Here is a 23,812-nt window from a genome sequence, read left to right as displayed (position 1 = left end):
CTTTGCTACGGGGCATAAAACTCTCCCCCCATCGGCCACTTCTACCGCCAGACGAAGCACGTTAACAAATGCAGAATTAATCAATTCCAATCACGATAATTACCCGCCCACAGCGTGGAATTGCACCACCACTACCACCGTCCTTTGATACGCTGACGGAAGCACGCGGAGTGGCCGGGCAAGATGGCGATTTGAATTTCGATTAGAAGCCATAATATCGTTCGGGAAGGCGTAAAAAGTACAAAAGCGGAGTGGATGGGGTTGGTGGGGAGAACTGTCACCATCACCGAAAATGGGAGCCACAGCCAAGTACGGACGCGCGCAATGGTTCATTTTGAGTGCTCGAGCGCGCCGTGAAAATATTCCACCGAAACGGTGACGCGCCGGCAACGAAATTGCATTTTTATACTCTTTATTCTGTGTCCAATAGCAGCACGGCGGGTGACGATAAACAGTCGGAATTAGTACATTAGTATGCTTCTTTGCTGTGGTCGAATGGAACAAACAATGGAGTAAAAACAGTTTTCGGATTAGCTCCTGGAGACGGAGCTTTAACGGTTACTCAAGAAACCCCTTGCCGTGTGTTGGGATGTGTTACTTTCCGTATATATTTTATTTATCCTTTTTTGTATCAAATGGAGCAAAATGCAACAAACAAAGAACAAGTAGGTACTAGATGGGGGAAAAGCACTGTTGACCATTACAGGAAGCTACAGTACCGTATAGGAAAGGAAGCTACAGGAAGCCGGCAGGTGTGGGATAGGATGAAGACGAAATTAATGTCTGCATTTTCTTAAAGCTAGTAATAAGTTATCCATATATTTTAGCTCGATTTAGTGTGGGGGTTTCGCATCGTTAGGCAGCAGTAGAAAAGCCCTAAACTATACACAACAGTGCAACATCACAAACGCAAACGTATCGATCGGGATATTTTGGGTTGGATGGGCTTAGACGCTGTTGAACAACAGTGCTATTAACTGGGTAAATTGTTAAACGTGCTCAAATAATGCATACAAAAAATGGTAAATGGTTGATATTTTCCTCAAATAATAGGCTAACCAATAAAACGATAAATACGCCAGAAGCAACAACGCAATGAACGTACGTGGCGACGTACGTGAGGTATTGCAAACTCTGGTTAAAAATGCGGGAAGGGTTTTTCGCGTTCTCTACAATGCGGTGACTGTACCGTGATTTAACGATCCTGGATCCTTGAATTTTGTTTCAAGTGATAATCATTTTTAATGTTTCCTTTTCGTGCGAGAGGATTTGTTTTCCTATAATTTTTCATTATTTTTTGGCCTAACATTACTGTTGCAGAGGTAGCGATAATCATCAAAGAAACAATTTTCAAATTACTCTTTTTTTATTTTTCGAAATTGTGAAACAATTATTGGAACTGACTTGCAAAGTGTAGATAACGAACTAAACCGTGTTAAAGTGTTTCAATCGGTTTTAGTACAAGTAAAGCATAATATGAAAAAAAAATTGTTCAAAGTAATGTTTTTTGTAGATGTATTACATCACATTACTTGTTAACTGAAGAAATATTCAAACATTTGAATGTTACTAAAGTAAAAGCTCAAACTTTAGAAATGCTCGTTATGGTGCAAACAGCAGTAGCGTGAAACTAACAACAAGAGCTTTGTTTTTCGGCTATATTACATTAAAAAATATGCTGAAATATTACGAACAATGCACCACACGGTACGTGTTTTAATTCTACTAAGTATTAGTTTCGATCGAATTTTCACTTTTTCAAATTTTATGTGACGATTTCTCGCAAAGGACCGTGCCGTAATAAGTACAGGCTAAAATCTGATTTATCCCAAGATCTTGGAACATAATTACGATTCGTTGTAAGACTTCCTCGACACACAAACCGTTCGAACAAAAAGTTTGATGTATCGAGAAAGTGTCTGCTCATGGGATTGACTCACGACGTAAGTGTTCCACGATGTTGTAATAAATACTGTAACATTTGAGTAGCGTCCTTTTTTCCATAAGGACTCCATACAGGGTTTCCCACGGTATATTGGTTGGTTCCCATCAATTTTTGTGGATTCCCATATTTTTTTGGTGCGTTCCCACGATTTTTTGGTCGTTTCCCAGAATTTTTTGGTCTAATTGTATTGATATCCAATCGGAAAATACCAATAAATTATAGGATCGAACCAAAAATCTATGGGATACAACCAAAAAATCGTGGGAACGCACCAAAAAATCATGGGAACTGACCAATAAATCGTGGGAAACCCTGTAAGGAATCCATTCCATAAGGATTTTTTTAGGAATCCATTTACGTATCGTTTGATGCATAAAACATAATACTTCAGCTTATTTGGTAAGGAATACAACAAAAAAACATTTTCAATTTCACGCTGCCCCTATCTCTAATCGCTTCCTTTAGGCCAGTGAACTCGTTATATGGGACGTTGGTTATAAGTGGTTCTAATTATTAAACGAAATTTGTTCTGAAACAAATCTATAATGCAATAATATGTCTAGAAATTTGCAATAACAGAAACCAAAATATCAATCAAGCCTAAACAAACTTTTGTAATATTTATCTAAATTGTGCTTGCACTCAGCAACATACGAATTGAGTTCTGGATACCAATAACCAATAGCAAGAAACAAAAGTACCGATTGACCTTAATCGGACATGGTTCTGTTGGACAATAAGTTCCCTGCCGCGAGAGGGGGTTTCACACGCTAATAAAGCCTTGCTACTCGAGCACTTCAGTCTTAATAGTAGTTGCGTTCCGCCGGGATGAGGACGCACCACTGCCGCTTCGGGTCGAAGTCACGGGAACAGACGAGCTAGCTGACGTAGAGGACGTTGAGTTGCCACTCGAGGATTTTTGCTGCCCATTGGACGCGTTGGATGATTTGGTTGTAGTTTTATTGCCAGACATCAGAGGTAGCGGGATCGTGACGTATTTTTGTGTTCCACCTAAAAAGCAACAAACATAAATTAAAACATTTTTCATGGCCTTTTTTCTTGAGGAGTGCATCAAACATACCTTCGCTATGGAGCTGTATTTGCCCCGATTGTAGCAGGTTTAACAGCACATCCTGTGGTAAGGTGCTCAGTGCCGACGCCGGATAGATGATGCTGCTCGTTATCTGAGGCGCCACACTGTTCGGTGCCGGTGCAACGATTGTTGACGATGTGGCGGTGGATATTGTCGACGATGGTGGTACTGCCGACGGTGCCACCGGTTCCTGTTTCACCTTTACCGTGGATGCCTTCGCTTTGCCGGACTTTGGTTGCTGTTTCTGCTGCTGTAGCTGCTGCTGACAGTGTTGAATTTGCTGCTGAAGTGCTTGCTGCTGTTGCTGAATTTGCTGCTGGATGGCGTTAATGGTAGCAGCAGCAGCAGCACTTGAAGCGGTCATCACGCTTGTTGTTGCTGTGCCGGCAGCAGTGCTTGATGCTGCACCACTTCCTGCACTCTGTGTACCAGCACTTCTGGTAGTGTGCCTTTCGTTCGAGCTGCCTTGCTGCGGTTGCTGCTGCTGCAAATGATGATTATTACTACTGTTGACGTTGGTATTACTGCTAGTATTAACGCTAGGTCCTGGAGGGGGCGATTCCGGGGGCGAATAATCGTCCGATTCACTGCCGGACGACATCGGCGACCGATCATCCTGCGGAAGAAAAAGAGAAGCGGTAGGGGAAAAAGAAAACAGTGTCAGTAACGACAAGTTGACTTATTGGCAATTTGTTTGAACACGGCTTGCGATGGCGTGACATACGACAAATGGCGTATCAAAGTTGGTAACAGCAACAACAAAAAAGCAGGCGTGCATAGCATGATCTATGATATAAAAAAATTAAACACACACACACACACACACACACACACACACACACACACACACAAACACACACACCATACATTTAAAACTATCATCCTTCGGCATGCCGTAAAAGCACTTCAACAGCAGCAGCCAGATATTACACAATCTGTAGCAAAAAACGGATTAACAGGTAGGGCGCAGATGGAGATAAATCGTTTCTGACCAAATGCAATGCAATGCACAAGGGGGAGAGTTTACGCAGTGAAATGGAAGCCATCTTTGAATGTTGGGGGGAAGCGGAGCGGATGGCCACTATTATACAGCGCACGTTAGATGAAGCTATTGATGGGCGGCCGTTGTGAAGTGCTGGTGTCCTAGGGCCTAGGGCTGGTTTCGGCTCAATCGGGCACTGAAATGTGTAATACATCCATACTATCTAAGGTAGTTATCGATCAACCCATGGCTGTATGAATGTCTCTAGAGAATAAATCACTTAAGATGATATAAGGACATTGGTTTTTAATATTGCATTTCATGATTGAGTTCCAGCAAAATAATGTAAAACGCGATTTTTTTTTAAATTGACAGTATGTATGATGCAAAGTTTGAATACATATCATGCCTAATTTTTAAATCTTACCTAGCTAAAGCCTTACCATAAAAACCTACCATAAGTCTAGAGCATGTTGATGATAGGAATGCATGGTAAATTCCAAAACACGATAAAGAACAAAAAATCTATACTTCCACAAAACAAAACAAACATAACATAATAAAATAATGGATAAAACACACAAGAAAAAGCTTTAATTATTAGAATAATTATAAATTTATCGACCAAGAAGAAATCCTTACACATTTACCTGCAAGTACCCACTAGTGAGAGCTTAGCTTTCAATGACTTATTGATTACCCATACCCAGACAGTCAATCATACGTATAGGGGCACGGTCCATTCGGGACTTGAACCCATGACGGGCATGTCCTACGAATTAACGACTGTAGCACGGACCGGCTCAAACCATGATTCAACGATGTAATTAGAATACAATATTATACAATAATTCGTTACAATATATGAACAATATCACAATTAGATCGATCGATATACTAAAAAATCACACGGATTAAAAAAAAAAAAAAAGGAGAAATAATAATGCGACACTAGTCTGGTATAACTAAATTCAATGCACAAATCGTGCGCTATCAGCACACTAACAGCATAGAAATTTAGCAAACACTCATCATTTACGTGCTAAATGCTGTGCAAGTGACGAACCCGATGGTATGTGCCATCATCATCATAGAGTACCATTTCCTTCGTCTCGGTTCCCATCCGTCGCACCGGTAGCTCCCTTCGACCCGCGTATGGTAAGGCATTTCATTAATAAAATATTCCACCCGAATTTGGAAAACCGTCTCTACCCGATTGGGAAAGTTCGATAGCTTCTGCTGGTTGCCTTTTTAAGGCCGTCCTCAAAGCGCTCGGCCCCAAAACCCCCACTTACGTTCTGCAGGTTAACTTTCCGCCTGGCTGGACGGCAGATATCACCTGCCGGAATGAAACCCGTGGCCAAGCCGTGCTCTGTCCGGTGGATGTCATTTTTCGCAAACCGGAGCCGTCCAGTCTCCCGGGGTATGATGAAGCTTTCCCTTCGTTCGGGCGGACGTGGCACGGAGACATCACATGAGTGGCCGTGGTGTATTTTATTAATGAAGCGCAAAATTATGACGCGCGCGTCGGGGAGCTGGATGGCAGCATAGTTAGTGAGCTAAAGATTGTCGTCGTTTAATGCTACACAGCCGCGAGCAGACATTTCTTAGCGGGCTTCCCGCTGTTGTGCGTGCGATCGGATCCATCGCAGACCAACTGACGCACGCTGACAAGTTAGGTGAGCATCAGCAACCATCAGCCAGCAGCAAGCCTGGAACCCGGTGGCAGATCGGACAAACGAGATATTTTCTATTTTTATGCAAGTACAACGACGCACCTTTTTGGGTCAAATGTGAATACCGCAGAACGGGAGAGCAAAGGAGAGCAAAAGAACGGCCGGTGCAATTGCACCGCTTTCTCCACCCCAGCAGCCTGCTTGTTTTTCTTCTCGCTTCTTTGAGTGCAATCAGCGCCTGCCTCATGTTACGGGATCGCGTGTTTTGCACTACGTAAACGGTGGCTTCGGCGGCAGCTGCGGCGATGAAACAGCGGAATGGCATGATGTACAGGAAAAACTTGACGATACCATAATTTTTAGTGGTAGAGACAAATTACAAATTCAGAAATTTTTCCACATACCGAAGATGATGGGGGTTTGTTGTGATGATTTCAAGCGCCTTTACTGCCCTGTAGGAATGATGCGTTTTGTTAGCGTTAGTGTGGCCACACTTGAAGTTTAAATAAGGTAGATAATATGTGTTTGGGAGATTTAAGAGCGCATATTGAGTCGAGTAAAATGTTTGCAAGAATGCAATACATTTGGTATCGAACTTAAATGCTCAGTTATTACAAATTTTATGAAAAAGGCAAATAACTGAAGCTCTTCATTCAAATCAATCGACATAAACATGTCCGATTCCTAGACGACGCCAAAAGATGAGAAAATGATGAAACAATTGTTGATACTTTATTCAATGATTGCAGTTATAGTTTTTGTATTAATTTATTGATCTGGAAAATGCAAAAAAACTTAGCTTTTGGATGAGTTCATGCAACGAATGCCATATAATGGATGCTGTAATGTCAATGTAATGTTGTACAATGGAACAAAAATGTCAGCAAATCCAATACCAAGTGACAACAATAAAGTTGAATAAAAGAAAATAAATTAACTGAACAATTTCATCTATTCGAAAATCTCAAACGTTGACGAATCAGAGGCTCAGTTGGGGGAAAGAGACATTCTAGCGGGGAATAAATAAAAAACAAAACCTTTACGTACACGTACACGAAAACCTTCACCGATGCAATCAGTTTCATTTGCTGAGGGTCACAATAATTGTAGAGAGGAAACTGTTCCAACGACATTGTCCCACTTTGATTTTCATCTATCAAGCCGACAAAGGTTATGTGCCTGCCAAATGGCTGTATCAGAAAAAAATACAATCTCTAACAGAACCAATAAAAAAATGGAAGGTGTTGATCTAGAAAAAGGACACACAGTCGCGTTCGGCGGGTACCGCGAGGTCTCGCGGGCAAACACAAACACACCATAGCACTCTAATGAGAACGTTCGTCAACCACAAGGGCAGACTGTGTGTCGTGTCATCTATTCTAGCTCACCGTACCGACCTGCCAATTCGCAACGGAGTCCAGCAAGATCCACGGCCGGTAGTGACACCAATTCCCAACGGTATCATCTCTCGACGCGCCAGGGGCGGGTGTTGCATTTTGTTGCAAACGGGAAGAACGTGTACGTGCGCACACCTGCTGCATCCGATAGGCGACACATTGCATTGCGTACTTGGTTTGCGATGCTCCGGCGGTCCCAAAACTGACACCGGCGGATTGAAAGCATAAATTAATGACACCGCTGAGACAAACAGTGATGCCTCATCCTCCCGGGCACGTACCGAGCCAGGCCAGACTGCGTGGACCAACGGCGCAATGCGTTTGGGAGAGCCATCGTGTCTGTCGTGGTGGACTGGATCATAGATTGCGCACCGCGCTTCCATGCGGACACCCGGGCTCAAACTTGACGAGTTGTGCCCATCTACGGCATCTACCGCAACTGGTGTAGGTCGTGCAGGCAGGGGTTTTGCCATAAGCAAAAAGGGCTGGAATGCGTTCGGAGGCTCATGTGGGCTTCGTGGCGGCACACACGGCGGGTGGAAACATTTAATTCTAGTAAAATGTTGTTTGTCATAGAGCACACCATTTAGGAAAAGTACACCGCAGACCTTCGATTGCATTCCTTCTTTTACCAATTTTCACCCTTCCTCCATAGCTCTCTTGCCTCCTTCGAAGCAAGCGACGATGTCGTTTTCCATCATGTCTACAAGGTTCGAGCGAGCTTATCAAGCACAACGCCGCTCCCCGATGGAATAATCGATCGAGCGATTCACCCCCCTTTCCTCGCCAGAGCTTGATCGTCTCGTTGTACCTTATCGGATCTTGAAATCGTGGAAAAATATCTACTTCGCCGCTCGGTCCAGAGGTGGAATTAATCTTTTAATTATCAGACACGAAGATGCTGCTCTTCCGCAATATGCTGACCGACACCACCGTGGACTCGAATCACACAGAAAACGACCCCATTATTTTATATTCGATTCCCGGTGGGTAATCGAATGGCGTCAAACGACATTTTGCTCGGTTTTTCGTGCTGGTGGTCCAGCTCTTAAATTCGTTACCCGTTGAAAACGCATTCCATCGGATGTCTCAATTACACCCCGGGTCTGCCGTCCCATTTCTCTATGTGAATGCGTTTTTCCCGGCTGTTTATTCTGTGCCCATATATGGCAAGGAAGGGACGCTTTTACCAAAAAATCTCCCACGATGACGGTTTGGGTGGTCCACACATTTGCACCGCAAAAACACATCCTTACCGAGCGCAGTACGAATTGCAATTCAGCTCAGCGTGTGATATGCGAGTGCGAGGATGTACCTGTTGCTGTCTGTTGGTTTTTGTTACATGCAAGGCGATGTACAGATTACAGCAGAGCTGAACAAGTTTGATTTTCTTGGCAAAACTTTTGACAATTGTTAATGTTCTTCTGGCATGTATTCTTACCCCAGGGAGTTGTGAGTGTTTTTACCAGTTGGTGTTTTTTTTCTTAACATTCAATGGCACATTTAGTCTGAAGCGATCATTCATTCGGGAATTTATTTTTTTTGTACTCATGCAGAGTGATCAGTATAGAGTTATACCACCTGCTGTGCATGTTGCAAAAGTGAAGCAACGGAGGCAATATTTTGTTTAGATTGATTTAATAACAACGTGGCAGAAAAATGGATACTGATGAATAATACTGCTACTGATGAATAATAATTATGATGAATAACATAAAACATTGTTATACCCTTTGTATGAATAGAATTGTTTGGTTGAAAAGTATACGGCATAGATTCTTCTGTCAGTATAGAATACAATTCTAAATAATCCGTATGTATTGTTAATGGATTTTGTTGTTGTCTGATATTTATTTAATTGAGTCCAATGTGGGGATTTCTAGAACGGCTCGATTTTGAAGTTCAACGGTAAGCATAGGGCAATTGTCTTACCGTAGGTTCGTATAGGGTAAACGTACCTATAGTGGTGGTATTACCAATGTTTGTGGTATTGCACTAAAATGCTCTCTATACGATAATTTAACAGTAATTAAGTTATTTGTGTTAGTGTTAAATGTTCTCTGGTCTTTTACAAAGGGTTTAATGGGTCCATTCCGTTAAATAGCTACAGAAAAAAAAATCATTATGTTGTTAAATGTGTCAACATATTCCCAAATTCCTTAGCATTTCATAGCGAAACTCATATTTTTGTTAACGCTGTAAATGACCACATAACAACGATATTATTTTTGTTATCATAACGTTTATGAAATGTTATTGATTTACTCAAATGCATTGCCTTTTGACCATATTGTCGCATTTTTATCCAGTGTTTTTTACATGTATGTTCCAATAGTGGTCATTGTTATAAGTAAGTAACACAAAAATAAGTAACAGAAATGAGTTTCCTGTAAGTAATTAACCAAAAAAAGACCTAAATTCGCATATCTACTTGAGTGAAAAATCGAATTCGAATCAAGCACACCTTTCCTGCTGTGGGTAGACTACAGTCGTTATTCAGTGCTTTAGTCAATATTTTCATAAATCAAATTTATGCATATTTTCCGATCAAATTACGGAAGAAATTAATATTATGGCAGTAATCGTTGCTATTCATATCAAAACAGTTTCAAAGCTAAGTTCCAAAATAAAATAAGTTTACCATCACTATAGGAACACAATACGACGACTATAGGAACCATAGTACCTATACAACGAGGCAGTCATAAAAATATGTATTTTTTCGTAAATTAGTTGTGTTTGCCGGTAAAAATGGTTGTAAAAAACATATTCCAAATGCAATGTGTTAACATATTCATAAATTTACCTTCTTGACACTTTAAACCTATTAAAGCACATCCGTACTCCTACAAATTGCACCACTATTGGTACATTTACCCTAGTGTGAATCACCAAATCCGCAATACTCTGCAATGTACAACATAGTGATGATGCTACGTGCACATGAACAGGAATAATCAAATGCTTTTAGTTACCCACGCAAAGTTGCTGCTTAAAGTTGTGTAATTTGTAATTAAACAACTAAAAAAAGTTGCATGGATTTTATGCTACAAAATGAAAACAACGGGGGCATTAATTTTTGTTAAAATGATTTTTGCGCCGAAAAATGCGACAGCTGTTGAATATTTTCTCGTATGTGGAATATCATGTTGGTAATTTTAGAAATCGGATTAAACAACCTTCTAATACAGATCCTGCAAAAATAAAAAAAAAATAAAAAATAGTGCTTGATTCCTGCTGGTTGGTTTAATAAGAGTTAAATCATTCCTTCCGACAATGTCTTAAGTTGTCAAATAGGTTTTGATGCAACAATCATATAATAATCATGGGTGAAACAAATGGTTTTAATTGATGTACAAAACCATAGGGAAATATTGATTCCACATTATTTAGAAGATACGTCAAGATGGTGGACGTACCATGGTGACAGAAACCCCTACCGCAACAGATGAATTATGGGTCAAATCCAAAGTAAACAACATTTGCAGCCACTTTCTCAAACAAAGAGAAACGAAAGTTGCAGTTGCCTACAAGACACAACGGTTACTTTAATTTTTTTCGTGAGCCTCACACTCAGTAATGTGTACAATATGGCCAAATGTTCTAAATACATCCAAGGAAATCATCATTTTATGTCATATTTGACAATCGTTTCGATCGAGTTTGGAAAGTGGCTGATAATATAATATCTTCTCAACTAATCACCTCAAGGTATAAACACTTGCTAACGCGACAAAATTTGGAAGGATTTCTTGTCTATTATTACTGCTAAGCTCAAATGAAATACAAAACAATACAATAAAAACTTTAAATTGTTATTGCATTTTAATGCAAAACTACGACTCTGTTCGGGGGGAGAGAGGCCTAACCTCATTGCATCATATTTTTTCTCTACAGCCAATAAGTAACGAACCCGCTGAAACCCGATCTCCGACCGGCTGATGGAAGGTTTAAAACTTATGGACAGAAAGAGCAAATAATTACGCCGCGCAGGCTAGTATTTCCTGAAGGAATTGCTTCATGTTGAAGTTTCTTTATGTAAAAAGCTCACGCAATGCTCAAGTACTCAGCCGCTGCCTGACGATTGGACGTGATGGGAAATTTATTCAAAATGGCCGGCTCCGCTACGTGATTGTCCGCCCCGTTCGAGAACCAGCAAGCTCCCAAAAGGGGCGGGCGACAATAGCAGCAAAAAAAAAAACAACCTCAAATGAACAGCATGCAGTCAACGTCGGGCTGAAAATTGATATTTTGCAATTGCGTACGAACATTCCGCGTGCGTGCTGGAGATGATAATTACGCCTTTTTCATGGTAGAGGGAGGAAAAGTAAAAAAAGAGGTAAATAACAAAACGCTGAGCTACTCCTGCTTGTCGTACGCGTATTATGCAAAATGATGTAATTATCAAAACCGTAGCCGGTGTGCGTTGCCATTTTGAGATCGGCCGATCGAAGGTGGAAGCATTGCAATGATTTACACCAATCCCGAATGCCACTCTCTTTCTCGTTCTCTTTCGTTGCGAAACGAAAAATCTTAGAAAAGCGAACCGTCCTTTTCACCAGTCGCTTGTAGCACACGCAGGGCGCAAAAACTGACAACGACCAAGAACGTCACAAAATGTCCATCACACAAATCACTCAACAGCACACGGATCAGTTCGCAATGATTGTGGTGCGCTGCCTGCTGACATCGGGTACGTGTTCTCGCCGCAATGTACTTCAATTTTAGACTGCATTTCTGCATTTTAAATCAACATCAATCCATCAAGGGTTTGGCCGTGCCCGAGGACGACTATCACTCGCCGCAAAGCGATTGCACAGCACAGGATTGACACGAAGGAGCAAAGCTATCGAAGTAACCAGCAATTTCGCCTGGATACAGTGAGGTTTTAGTTTCATGAGTTTTTTGCTTAGTTTGAAGTACCCTGATCGTAGCTAAGGTGTTTCAGCGAGAATTACACCCACTTTAACTCTATACGCAGATGTTGGTAGCAATTGTATCACATTAAAGCACTTTCTACACCACAAAGTGGGAAATGGTGCGAAGATGAATAAAGGAAGGTTGAAGTCAACGACGGTATTATTTTTTTCAATGCTTTTTTGTAATTCTATTTGTTTAGAAAGCAATATAATTAAAATAATACAAAAATAAACTAACGCAGTCCTTTTGTATTATAAAATTAAACTAATATAGAAAATATGGAAATGAAATGTAAAAATTGCCGGACAACTAAAAAAATAAAGAGATTGAATTAAACAACGCAAAAACTAATAAAAATATATTAATGATTGCAGTTCAATTGTACCAATTAAATTCATTGGACAAAATATGTTAAAGGCCTCAATTTTCAAATTCATGTCCCTAGTTTCCAGTGTTCACAGCCAAAGGTTCTATGCATTTCGTCTGTGGAATGTTTGCCGTACGTCTCCGGAATGTATCCTGGCTCGGCGAAGGTGTACATTACAGACATCATCCAACCGGGAAAAACCAACCGAACACGCAGCCTCGCGGCATGTGAGTATGAGACGATGGTATTGCCACCGTATCACGTCTTCCGGCCATGAGCCAACCGTCAAATTTTCCCCTTTACCCAACGAAAGATGTCCACTGCGAGTGTTCCGCAACACAGCGAATGTTCCGCAGCCATACAGTCTCCGAAGCGAAGATCCAAAGAATGTTTGAAGAACGCTTTTTTGGCCCTACCTTGATCATGCTGTAGCTGGCTCATTTCAGTCTTTAGTCGTCTCTCCTTGCTGGGCTCCCCTATAAATTACGATCCTTTCTACCAGTTCGATTCTTAACCCATTAGTGTCCGAGAATATCAAAACTAAAACGTATGAATCTTTGACGCGATCGCGAATTTACCTAGATGACGTACAAAGAGGGGATGTTGAGTGGATGTTGAGCTTATATTTTTATAGAAAATTATTATTAAGAAATTGAGGTTCCCAACACTATAGATTTTCATATATTGGATAAATACAGGATGAAAATCTAGCATCATAAAATTGACATAGAATTAAATAGAGTTTACATAATAATGTGTTAATATTTTTGAGTTCGTATTTTTGAATACAGCACAAACAAATACAGCAACACAATAGGTATAAAAATGCATTGATTTTTTTTTCGATATAAAAGTTATAATTTCTCTTCAATTCTTCTTCTTCTTCTTTGGCTCAACAACCGTTGTCGGTCAAGGCCTGCCTTTACCTCTTGTGGGTTTGGCTTTCAGTGACTAATTGATTTCCCCCCATAGCAGGATAGTCAATACTACGTATGGCGGCACGGTCTATTTGGGGCTTGAACCCATGATGGGCATGTTGTTAAGTCGTACGAGTTGACGACTGTACTACGAGACCGGCCTATTTCTCTTCAATTATCCATGAATAACTGAAAAATAAGTTTAAATTTTGAAATTGATGAAAACAAACTTATAAATTCGAAACAGGAGGTTTTGAAATGATATATCATACCGTGGGCACTAATGGGTTAAAGATTCATCACCTAAGCGTTACCTGAGCGAGAACTCGTGATAGGTGCAGAAAAACGTGCAGGACAAATAAACATATAAATAAGTAGAATATCTTTGTTTTTTGTTTTTTTTTTTTTTAATGTTTGCTTTCCTCCGTTAACTCGCTGAAGTTGGTGTGCATGTTGAGGTACTGAAGCCATTTGCGCAAAGTTTTTTTGTTGGTTTCTGTGAGTTTACGAGAGCCCTGATATCATATATGTAGAAGAACAAGGGAAAAAGTAGCGGACACAACAAGAAATACTTTGATATCTACAATGGAAGAAAAACATCTCTGGCACTTTTGTTAGTTTTGATTTAAGCAATGCAACTCACAAAAAAGAAGGGCAAGTGATGTGATTGGTACAAGTTTTAAAAGCGATTATGTTTAAAAGTTCTTTTTGCTTGATGATAAAAATCTGGGATAAACATGCTTACGTTCGTTCTAGCCATATTGGTAATTCAAGTGACAGCTGACATGCTCTAAATTATTGATAATGTATCACGACACTTCAGCGTTCAAAGGTACTGGTTGATGTCGCAATGTAGACATGAGTGAGAGAATTAGGTTTAAGTTCTAGCAAAAGAGCAATCAATAATTTGAATAACATGTAATATGCTTTAAAACAAAAGCGAATGATTTTAAAACGATGTTTATTGTAGTGAATTGGTTATTGATTGATTTGATTGTTTATAGTATAAATTATTATTGACTTTTTACCTTTTTTTGGTTTTGATTTTGAAAAAAAAAAAAATAATAAATTAAAACTAAAATAAATCACTTACTTTTAAAACAAAAAATAGACAATTACTTTAAATTTAAATTATCGCATATTTAACAATGCATCGTTCTGAAGTAATCAATTTCTATCTGAATTTGACGAGTTTTCAACTGCTTATTTTAAATAAGGAGAATTTGTATTGAAAGCTAAAATTCAATCGCTACATTGCTCGAATATTTTCCATTGATGCTAAATACAGTTCCCTAGAGCAAAGAGAACAATTTGAGTTCACGACCAAAACATTCTCGTGAGCAATTAAAACCCCCTCATCCTAACCTTTACTTGGCCCGATGGAAGCAATAAAACGAACTTCATACAAAACATAGCATGAAACATAACTGAAGCTGACGGCCGGCTCCCGGAAACCTTGATTTCCACTTTGGGTCATACTTGTGCGCGTGGTATTTAACAACTCGTTACCAACAATACCCGCGTACTGGCCGGACATATTTCGTCCTTCTATGGAACTCGGCCAGGCTCACAGCAAAACTGCAAGGCTGATAGGCAGCGCGCGCATAACAGCATAATTAATATCGGTTTGGTTACTCAAAGTCTTATGATAATGATCTACCGTCATCTTCGTGTACGCATCACAACAATCCTGAACATAATCTTACACTCATGCGCCGCGCTTCCATCCAGTCGGTGGGCACGTGTACTCGATCCTGTCGCTGGACACTCCGATAAGCCTAATGAAGCGACAACGGCGACATGAATACACAATTTTACCCATACCCTGTCTTGGGTCGACAAACCCAGTCATGATGTGCCCATCCATCCAGTGCGAAAGAGATCCATTTTTTCGTCCCTTATTTTTACGATACGAGGACGAAAGGGAAACATCAAATGAAAAATACGGTACAGGAAGAATGAAACACTGGAAACATAGAGTGAAGCAATGAAACTTTAAAAATGATGGATTGCAATGCAAAACGATGTCTGCGTGGGATTCACTATTGACAGCAGCAGCACATGATTTTTGTTGTTGTTTCAAACCCTTCCTACCATCACTATTGAGAGAGGCCAAGGGCGTTTTTTTGCTAATGGCGTTGGCATGACTTGGTCAGCAAGTGCGTTCAAAGTTTGCAGTTGCAAACAAGTGCATCAGTGAGTCCGGAGCTTGACATTTTATGCCCTAATTTGACGATGGTACAGCCACATTAAATTGACGTTTATGGACAATGAAGGTGAATGTGTAGGTCTTTAATCGCATTGTTAAAAAATGGTTGGGTAAATTTTATTTTAATAAAAAGAGAAACGAATGATAGATATGTATTAGTTTTACATAATGAAATTATAAACAACACTCGATGACACTAACAGAAACAAGCCACGGGGACAGAAAGCAAATAAAAACAACACTTTACCTTATTATAACACGCATGATGCGTAGAAGAAACTTAACAAACTATCAATTCATGCAGTTGTTATAACGCTTGCCACACTCCACTCCGCACACACCCTACAAATCAAAACTCTCGTTCTTGTTTCTTTTCTACAGGCTTGACAAATTACTGATCTTATTAACTTTCACTTGAGTAGCAACCCAAGGCATGTACGCATCTAGTTTGCTCTTTTAATTTGAGAGGACTCACTTCTCTTCTAAAAGTTAACTTTTGACGGAATCTAAATCGATATTCTCCTCGTTGGCATCCATCCATCCGACTTTGCGAGAATAAGTGAAAACGATTAAGGTGTGCGTGTGTTCGTAAAATCATGTCACGGTAGTTTGTGATGCTAAGGACCTATCGCTGGATGGTGTGATCCGCAGAACGTGTACCGATACAGATCCGCCAGAAGGCACGTTGCGTTCCGAGCCGAATTTTTGCCAAGCACCGTCAAAGAAATGAGAATTCTAGAGAGTTTTGCAAGAGCGTGTACGTGTACTCCCGCGAACGGAGTGTGGAGTGTGGGAGCCAATCGTGTGGGGATTTGCAATGTTGAGGAAGAGGTTCGGTTATTTCATAGCCATTGCCATTGCATTCGACAACGGTAGATTGACAACGGGGCCCAGCAATTGCACACTGCTTTGCATACAATTCAGAGGAAATCTAGATCGAAGTCGAGATCGAGCAATTTGCATGTGCACTGCTGCAAATAGGAGAGAAAGAAAGAAAATAAAACGATAATAGTACGGTGTGGCAAATGATTTCAAGCAAAGGAATACGAGAGAGAGAGAGAGAGATTGAGCAGAACACACAAAGGAAACAAAATTGTACATAAAAAAAACACGATGACGAACACAAAAGAAATGTTTATGAAAGCTAATTATAACGATTTAAGCAATGAAATGTGTTTTTTTCCTTCTAAAATTTTTATAGGATAAATAGTTTTGATGGTGTACCTTTGCTATTTTTTTCAATTGAATCACGAAACATTTTTTATGCCGTATTTTATATACATACTATTTTTGTAATATTTAAGCAGAACAGATACTAGCAAACATGTTCCGGGGTTAGAGTTCTTTTTGATGGCTATATGTACTGTCTACATTTAAGCAGTTAATCATAGAAGTTCTTTATAATAGAAATGCCTTACTTAGGGATTCTAGAGTAAGTTTTTCTTGCAAAGTTCTAAATTATGAGTCAAACATTAGCAAAACAAACAACTAAAAATGAAATCAAGACAAAAGTGCCTTGGATATGAAATTACTTTACACCGTCTTCTGTGTGTCAACAAAATGCTAACTTATCGAACTGAAAGCTATTCCAAAAGTCCAATTATGTCATACAAGCCTGCACATAAACACGAACCAAAGATTGAAAGGTTCGGTGAAGAAAGGCGATGAAGATGGGAAGGCAAATGTCAATGGAGTTCAACTTTCTGCATTTCATATTTGCTTTACGTTTCCTTGGATAGGTACATCACAGCAAGATACGATTTGTGGTAGCTTGAATTCAACGGTGACATTCAGGTATATGGTAAACGGTACCGAACAAACTTCTAACAACCTCTGTAGCGACAGTAGCTTCGTTCATACAAAACCTACAACTGCGTGTGTCCAACTGGAGTGACAGGTTAAAAGGGTGGTCCCTTTTGAAGTAATGCAATCACGTCAGGTACGATCGAACGTCATTTTAAACGAAACGTGATCGATTGACAATCACAAGGTTAGATTCAATCTACTGGGTCACCGCGCGGGCTACACTCAAAGGAGCGGGACCACACAGTTCAGTAGCAACGTCCTTCCTCGATTACGTTGCTGTTAACTTCAACCTTTGTAGGATCCACGTGTCGCCGCTCGTAGGTTGTACCCACTGTTAGTGGATAATAAATCACGCGCTAAAATTTCGCACATACACTGCTCTAAATTACTCATTGTGTTGACGGGCACTCGATTTTATCCGACGAAAGATTGGCTCGAATAAGCCGCTGTACAGCTTGAGGTAAACGGTTAAGACACGAGAAAATCCATAAATCTTATCTGCGCCTAAGTTTCGCGCATTCGTTCCCGGTGCGGAGGTGCGCAAATGTAAACCTCACACAAACCCCAAGCGACACGCGTACGTTGGTGGTGTTGCACGTAATGTTATGAACAGGGCGGTAACCTCTCCGCGTACCCTGACCAGCTGAGCTTCGAACCATCGAAACGATAGAATAAAGTTATAAATAATCAATTAATCACCATTCAGCATCCCATTAATCGTTGCTGTGCGCCAGCGTCGCGATGGAGATGACTCCTGCCGTGTTTGCCCTAATGTCCTGCCAACTTATCTGTCAACTCTCGCTGTTCTCTCTCGCCCTTTCAGACTCATACGACCGCACACACATACACACTTTATGTTTTTCTCGCTTTATCTCGTACAAAATTCGCTTACTTTGGAGACATTTAAACGCATGAAAGGGCTATGGGGCTGGAGGAAGATTGAGTGGACAAACATTTGTTTGTACAAATTGTACCGTCATTTGCATGCCGCAAAACTTGATTAATGATGGTGGTGGCCGGAAACCAAGCCATCGGAAGAGATGGAATGTGACATATGGATGAAATGGCGAAAGGGCAGCTGTGGCAATGGAAAAAATCGACGGAAATTATCTACAATTTCAGAACGTTGACATAATTTTAGAACAAACGGAAAATATGTTTTTTCATTTACATTTGGTGTCAGTGAGTTTCCAGTGAATTTGGTTTTATTCACTAGAGTACTTAAGTTATAGTTATTTTGCGATATAAATTTATATAAACCAATTATGTAAACTGCTTTAGAGATTCATTTATTTGAAAAAACAAACTGCGTTTTAATAATTACTTAATTATCATTGAAACTATGCTATTTAGAATTATTTCTTCGTTTTACTTATTGATTCTACAATTACAAACAAAAATTCTCTGTATTTTTTTAAACATTAACAAATCAATGCAAGATATGAGAAGCTACAATTCAATACACATAGTCAACGAAGATCATTTCCATAAAATAAACCACTTCAAATGAAACCAGTAAGAGAGCGACAATCTGTACAATAATGCCGCAGCGCTGCAATATTGTAGCCGATTATCCATAATTACATGGCGCTTGGTACTAGAGCACATTCATTCAAAAATCCTCCGCCGCAAAATCCATACACGGTCCGGGGGCCAATGTTCCAGCAAAGAGCGTTGTTTCTCCTTTGAGCATTCATTTGCTTCACGTTCACGTGCAAGCGCTAAGCGCTCCAAGCGCTAAAACAATAACAATAAAAGCTATTTGAATATTGAATTTATCCCAACATACCCCTCATGCTCTCATCTCCACCGTACGACCAAATGGAAAAGTCGTCCAGAAAAAGCCGCTTCAAGTGACAAGGAAATGGTTCTCTTCGACGAGCCATACATGCACAGACACAAACATACGTATCGGGGCAGAGAGCCGGTAAATTTTACCATTTTATTTGATTGCTATAACAATTGTTTTCGCAATTGAATTGCGACACGCACGGCGCGTTTGTTTCCGCACAAAAAGTAAAAGGAAATACGGAGGCCTATATGGCGGTGCGTTTGTATTCAACGTACTTCACGATCCTCGGGATTTGTGTAGTTTGAAGGGGGGGGGGGGGGGGGGGGGGTGAGTGGGTCTGGACATTAGCGTGAAAGCGCCAGTACCTGTGACCTCGCACGGTACGGGTGCGTGGTCGTGGGTCGGTGTAAGTTAAACTTAATTTCCCATTTATTAAATGCAAAGCAAATGAAAATTCGTTCTTTTGTAGATTCCGAAAGGAGCGTTCCGTGCATCGGAAGGAATGAAGATAATAACAAAGCGGGCTGTTATTTAGTTTCTTTGCTTTACGTTTCAAGACTGTTGCCGCCAACTTGACAGACGTGGGGTAAATTAAAAGTCTAAAATCACTGATAGTTTACCACGTATTAATTTAAAATAAAATTAGCTATTTTACTCTATTTTTTATTAACTCCAGAATTCATACACACAGGTCACCATATGCGGGAGGACAAAAGGGCTCGTCGCTTAAAAAGCAATGAATCGTTGAAGTCTTGCGATATTATAGGATTAAAACTTCTGTGGCAATAAAATCGTTGATTTAACTGAATTAAATCTATTTTAGTACGTATTCACATACACCCTATAGGTTTCTATTTCGCTGACCAACTTTACACATTGATTTCCCATGAACGGTTTAAAAGTTCGTGTGCAATAAAATCTACTTCCAGTTACCCACATAAAAAAACCACTACCGACAAAGCAAAATGTGCTCTTACTAACCGGTCACAGTATCACACTGGACGCCAGTTTGAACGACGAATAGTGCCGGGCGTAAAGATAAACGCACCTCATTTACATGTTCAGTGGCAACATATACAGGCCTACGAAACCGAACCGGTCACACATTGGCCATGCTCATACCGGACGGTATAGAAAGATTGGACAGTACAAATTGCTTGTATTCGTACGGATGCACGGAACAATTGTATCGGTAGAGAAATAATTTCCAGCCAACTGTACCAGCGCGGCGGCAACGAGGAGCTTTAGAACGGCTTATCAGCTAAAAGTGTTGGCGCGACTCGCACTGCTAAAGGTTTTGCAAATGGGCGTTGTTTCTGGTTTCATCCCAGCTGCACATGGTGCGAGTAACCAAGTACCTATATATTCCATGCAACGAAGAGATTAATGCAATTCGACTCAGCCCGAAAGCTGCCTTGGTGGTCAAACGAACGATGTTTTGCCCACGACAAATGAGATTGAAACACTGCAGGCTCCTTTGAGTCGTTGGGCTGACGGAAGCAGTGTAAATTAGCTAGTATTTAACAGCAGTAAATTAAGATAAACGGGCTCAGAAAGAATCAATGCAGCTAATTGCTCAGGATTATGTGATGTTATGAATAAAATGGATTAAAATGAAAATAAATCTGTTTGAAATATTACATTTCAATATAAAAGCAACTAAGTTATGAGCCATTTTACATTACAATACTAGACAATGAGTCGTTTAGACATTTGCGCAATATAAAATGATGTTCATTTTAGTTTCTCGTTAGTTAAATATCTTTTGTTAAAAATATACAAATAAAATGCTTTATACCACAAATTGAGAGGCTTGAATTAGTTAAGTTTGTTTCATTACATGGGACTCTTTGAGAGTCGTAAGCTTTGGTAAACAAATGTAAAAACCATATGGAGTATACCAAAAAAGATAAAATTTGCCGCACACCCCTCTTGACGCGTTGAACAGTTTATAAATACAAATTATTCAAATAGCAACAGGCGTCAAAGTGAACGGCGTCGCCATTAGTGTCGTTAGTCCGTTTCTCAACGCTGCCCCAGACAGTCACTAAACGCTCGGCAGAAAAGTCTAATACGAATGAAGTGAAAATCAGCATAAAACCCTCTTTAGTTATGTGTTTTTGTATGTGTGGTTTTATATGTGGTCGCACACTAAGTGAGGTCATAAAATTTTATGCAATTTCGATACTTTTCAAGCCAAAACAGTGGTTCTTTAGCTGGCGAGTTGACATGTTAGTCACACTTAGTCTCACGTCGCGACACCAGCCCTTCAAATTCCTGGTAGCTGTCGCGAGATTTTTTGCTCGTCATTTGAAACCGGTGTTATAATTAAATTAATTAATTAACTGCAAAAGTGCGCAATAAAGAAATTTTCTTGCTTTAAACACGGCCACAGTTTCCCGTTGGCAAAGGGATGATAATGAAGAGGAATGTTTGAACCGTTGGGAACACATGATGCAGTACAATCAATTGAAAGAGTGCAGGCAGCTATAGAGAAAATCCATCCAACGACGCTAAGAGTGAACTGATCGGTAGCTGATGTTGGTACATACTTTCCGGATCGATTTATGCTCAGCCCAGGGAATTCGAGTTCAAACGGCCCCGTAGCATGTACGCACAGAGACGGAGTCTATGAGGCACACTATTCGAAACTTGCTATCTGCACAAGACAGATCGTTCCATAACAAGCTGTGCGACCGCTTCCTCATTAAAAAGAAAGAGAAAAAAGAGGCTCCAGGCGTCTCCTGGAGATTTCAGTCAGTTTTATTGTCAATGTTAATTGAAAAGTTTAAATAGTTTTCATGCCAGCGCCGGGGCCAGTAAAAATCAATGAAATGTAATAAAATTCGCTTTGATTAGTTGTTAACTTCACTCGGCAATGTCATTTATTGCATTCATGCACCCGTTCGAACGGTTCGAAGCGTGTTTGGCTCTGGTTGCGCGTTTTCCGTTTGCGATCCACATGTCAACCGGCGTTCTGGGTTCGAAGGGTTTGTGGAGAGGTTTTTGCTTTTTGCAAGCTATCCAGTTCGCTAAGTTTGTGTGCAGAATGAATACAGAGGCAGGAGGGTGAGGAGAGAGCTGAAAGGTTTTACACATTTTCACAAAATATCCGAGTCCTTTGCAAATCGTCGTCCCACTTAGCCGAACAAACAACTCTTGTGGATGGGATTCTGATCATTAAAATTGTTGCTGTTTATTTTTGAGCACACAGTTTATGCCCCAATGTTGCAACGATGGTGAAGCAGAACCAAGGGGGGCATTCGTTTTGGCGGGAGAGAAAAGTGCAACAAAAATCGGAAATATTTGACCTGCCCGTGATATTTGTTAGGCTGAAGGTGTAGCGAATGAATAAAAAACTTCTACATGCGTGCATTACAAAGATCTTCACCGCAAATTGACGAAAGCTGAGCGAAATGCAGTACACAGGTAACACTTGTGAATGCTACTGTTGGGTTAGTGGTTTTTAAATTGAATCACATTAGTGTTTTTATTACATTTTCGTCACTATTTTCGGTCAAGATGACATATGAACATATAAACATATGAAGGAAATTCGTATCTCAAGGAACATTACATCAAAGCTGCTGTGAAAAAATAATTAATTTTAATTGCTAATATATTGGCAAAAATTAGCTCATTATTTCTATCAAAGGTAAAAAAAACTTAACAAGCGTAATAATTTTCAGATAATTTTCATGTACAAACAAGTGTACATGCTCGTTCAAAACGTACAGAAGAACTAAAACGTAAACGTTATATCAACAAAACACCAACAATCGATAAGTACAGAACATCGCGGACACTTTGAACCCTTATGAACAATACAGCAATTCATTCGTTAGTATGGTGCGAGCAGTAAGGCACCTTCTCGTCAAATGTCAACTGGTATGCATCGGACACATTCATCTCGAAACAGAACCATTTTTGAGTTCAATCATATGCGCACGATCTGTTGCAGAATAGAAACGAAATCAAACAGCGCCAACCAACGACACGCTCACCGATGAATTTAAAATGCAATGCAGGAGCGAATCGTTCGGTAGCCAATTACGCATTGCCAATGGCTAAGGTTCGGAGGGTATAGTTGCACGGGCTTGGCATCGTACGTCCGCGATTCAATCGATCAATTCGTGGCCTCTGACGATTGAATTTAATGGACAAATAGACGCATGAACGATGCAATTAAGTCGCTAAACTGATGCCGTCAGTGATCACAGTTCGCACCTACCTCGGCGCTGGAAGAAGGTCACAAAACTAACAAAACCTGAATGGAAACACCTCAATGTCATTGATTCCAGCGGAAGTAATGTACCGGGTAGGATACATGTTTTATTTAAAATAATGTACTTGGAAATTTTCGTATATTAAAAAAAACATATGTTTCACTTCATTTGTCTTTGCAATAGCTAATCTAATAATATTCATTTCTATATAGTTTAAACTGCACAGAAGTACCGTCAACTGCATCAACCATTCAAATCAATAAAAAAAAAAACTAATTAAAGCAGCAAAGCAGCAAAGCAGCCACTAACGTACACGGAAATACGTTTAGAGTGCATGCAAATTATTAAATTCCATTCCTTAAAATCGAGCCACGTGACACAACAATCCACTAAACAATGGTTGTGAGCAGCATCCACAGCTGGGTCAATTAAATTAAATTAACCACAGTTCTACTTTACATAACGCTGCATTCGTTCAATGG

At 40.1% G+C, this 23,812-nt stretch overlaps 1 protein-coding gene and 1 long non-coding RNA gene across 3 annotated transcripts in view; one reads left to right on the top strand and one right to left on the bottom strand.

Annotated features, from left to right (window-relative positions):
- Positions 1 to 2,537: 2,537 nt before the first annotated feature.
- Positions 2,538 to 23,812, bottom strand: part of LOC1275249 (serum response factor homolog) — a 116,458-nt gene continuing 95,183 nt past the window's right edge. For both annotated transcript variants that reach the window (XM_061661100.1, XM_061661101.1), the window contains 2 exons: positions 3,027 to 3,654; positions 2,538 to 2,956 (listed from right to left, as the gene is read on the bottom strand). In XM_061661100.1, coding sequence (XP_061517084.1) covers positions 2,730 to 2,956; positions 3,027 to 3,654 — 855 coding nt within the window. In that variant the 3' untranslated portion in view covers positions 2,538 to 2,729. The remainder of the gene's footprint in view (positions 2,957 to 3,026; positions 3,655 to 23,812) is intronic.
- LOC133393927 (uncharacterized) lies at positions 11,569 to 12,164 on the top strand. The gene is made up of 2 exons (XR_009766507.1): positions 11,569 to 11,786; positions 11,862 to 12,164. It is a non-coding gene; the product is annotated as an uncharacterized LOC133393927 (long non-coding RNA).

Source organism: Anopheles gambiae, chromosome 3, assembly GCF_943734735.2.
Source record: "Anopheles gambiae chromosome 3, idAnoGambNW_F1_1, whole genome shotgun sequence".
NCBI classification, from domain to species: Eukaryota; Metazoa; Arthropoda; class Insecta; order Diptera; family Culicidae; genus Anopheles; species Anopheles gambiae.
Note: the sequence above shows the minus strand (reverse complement) of the source record. Positions and strands in the feature narration are given on the sequence as shown.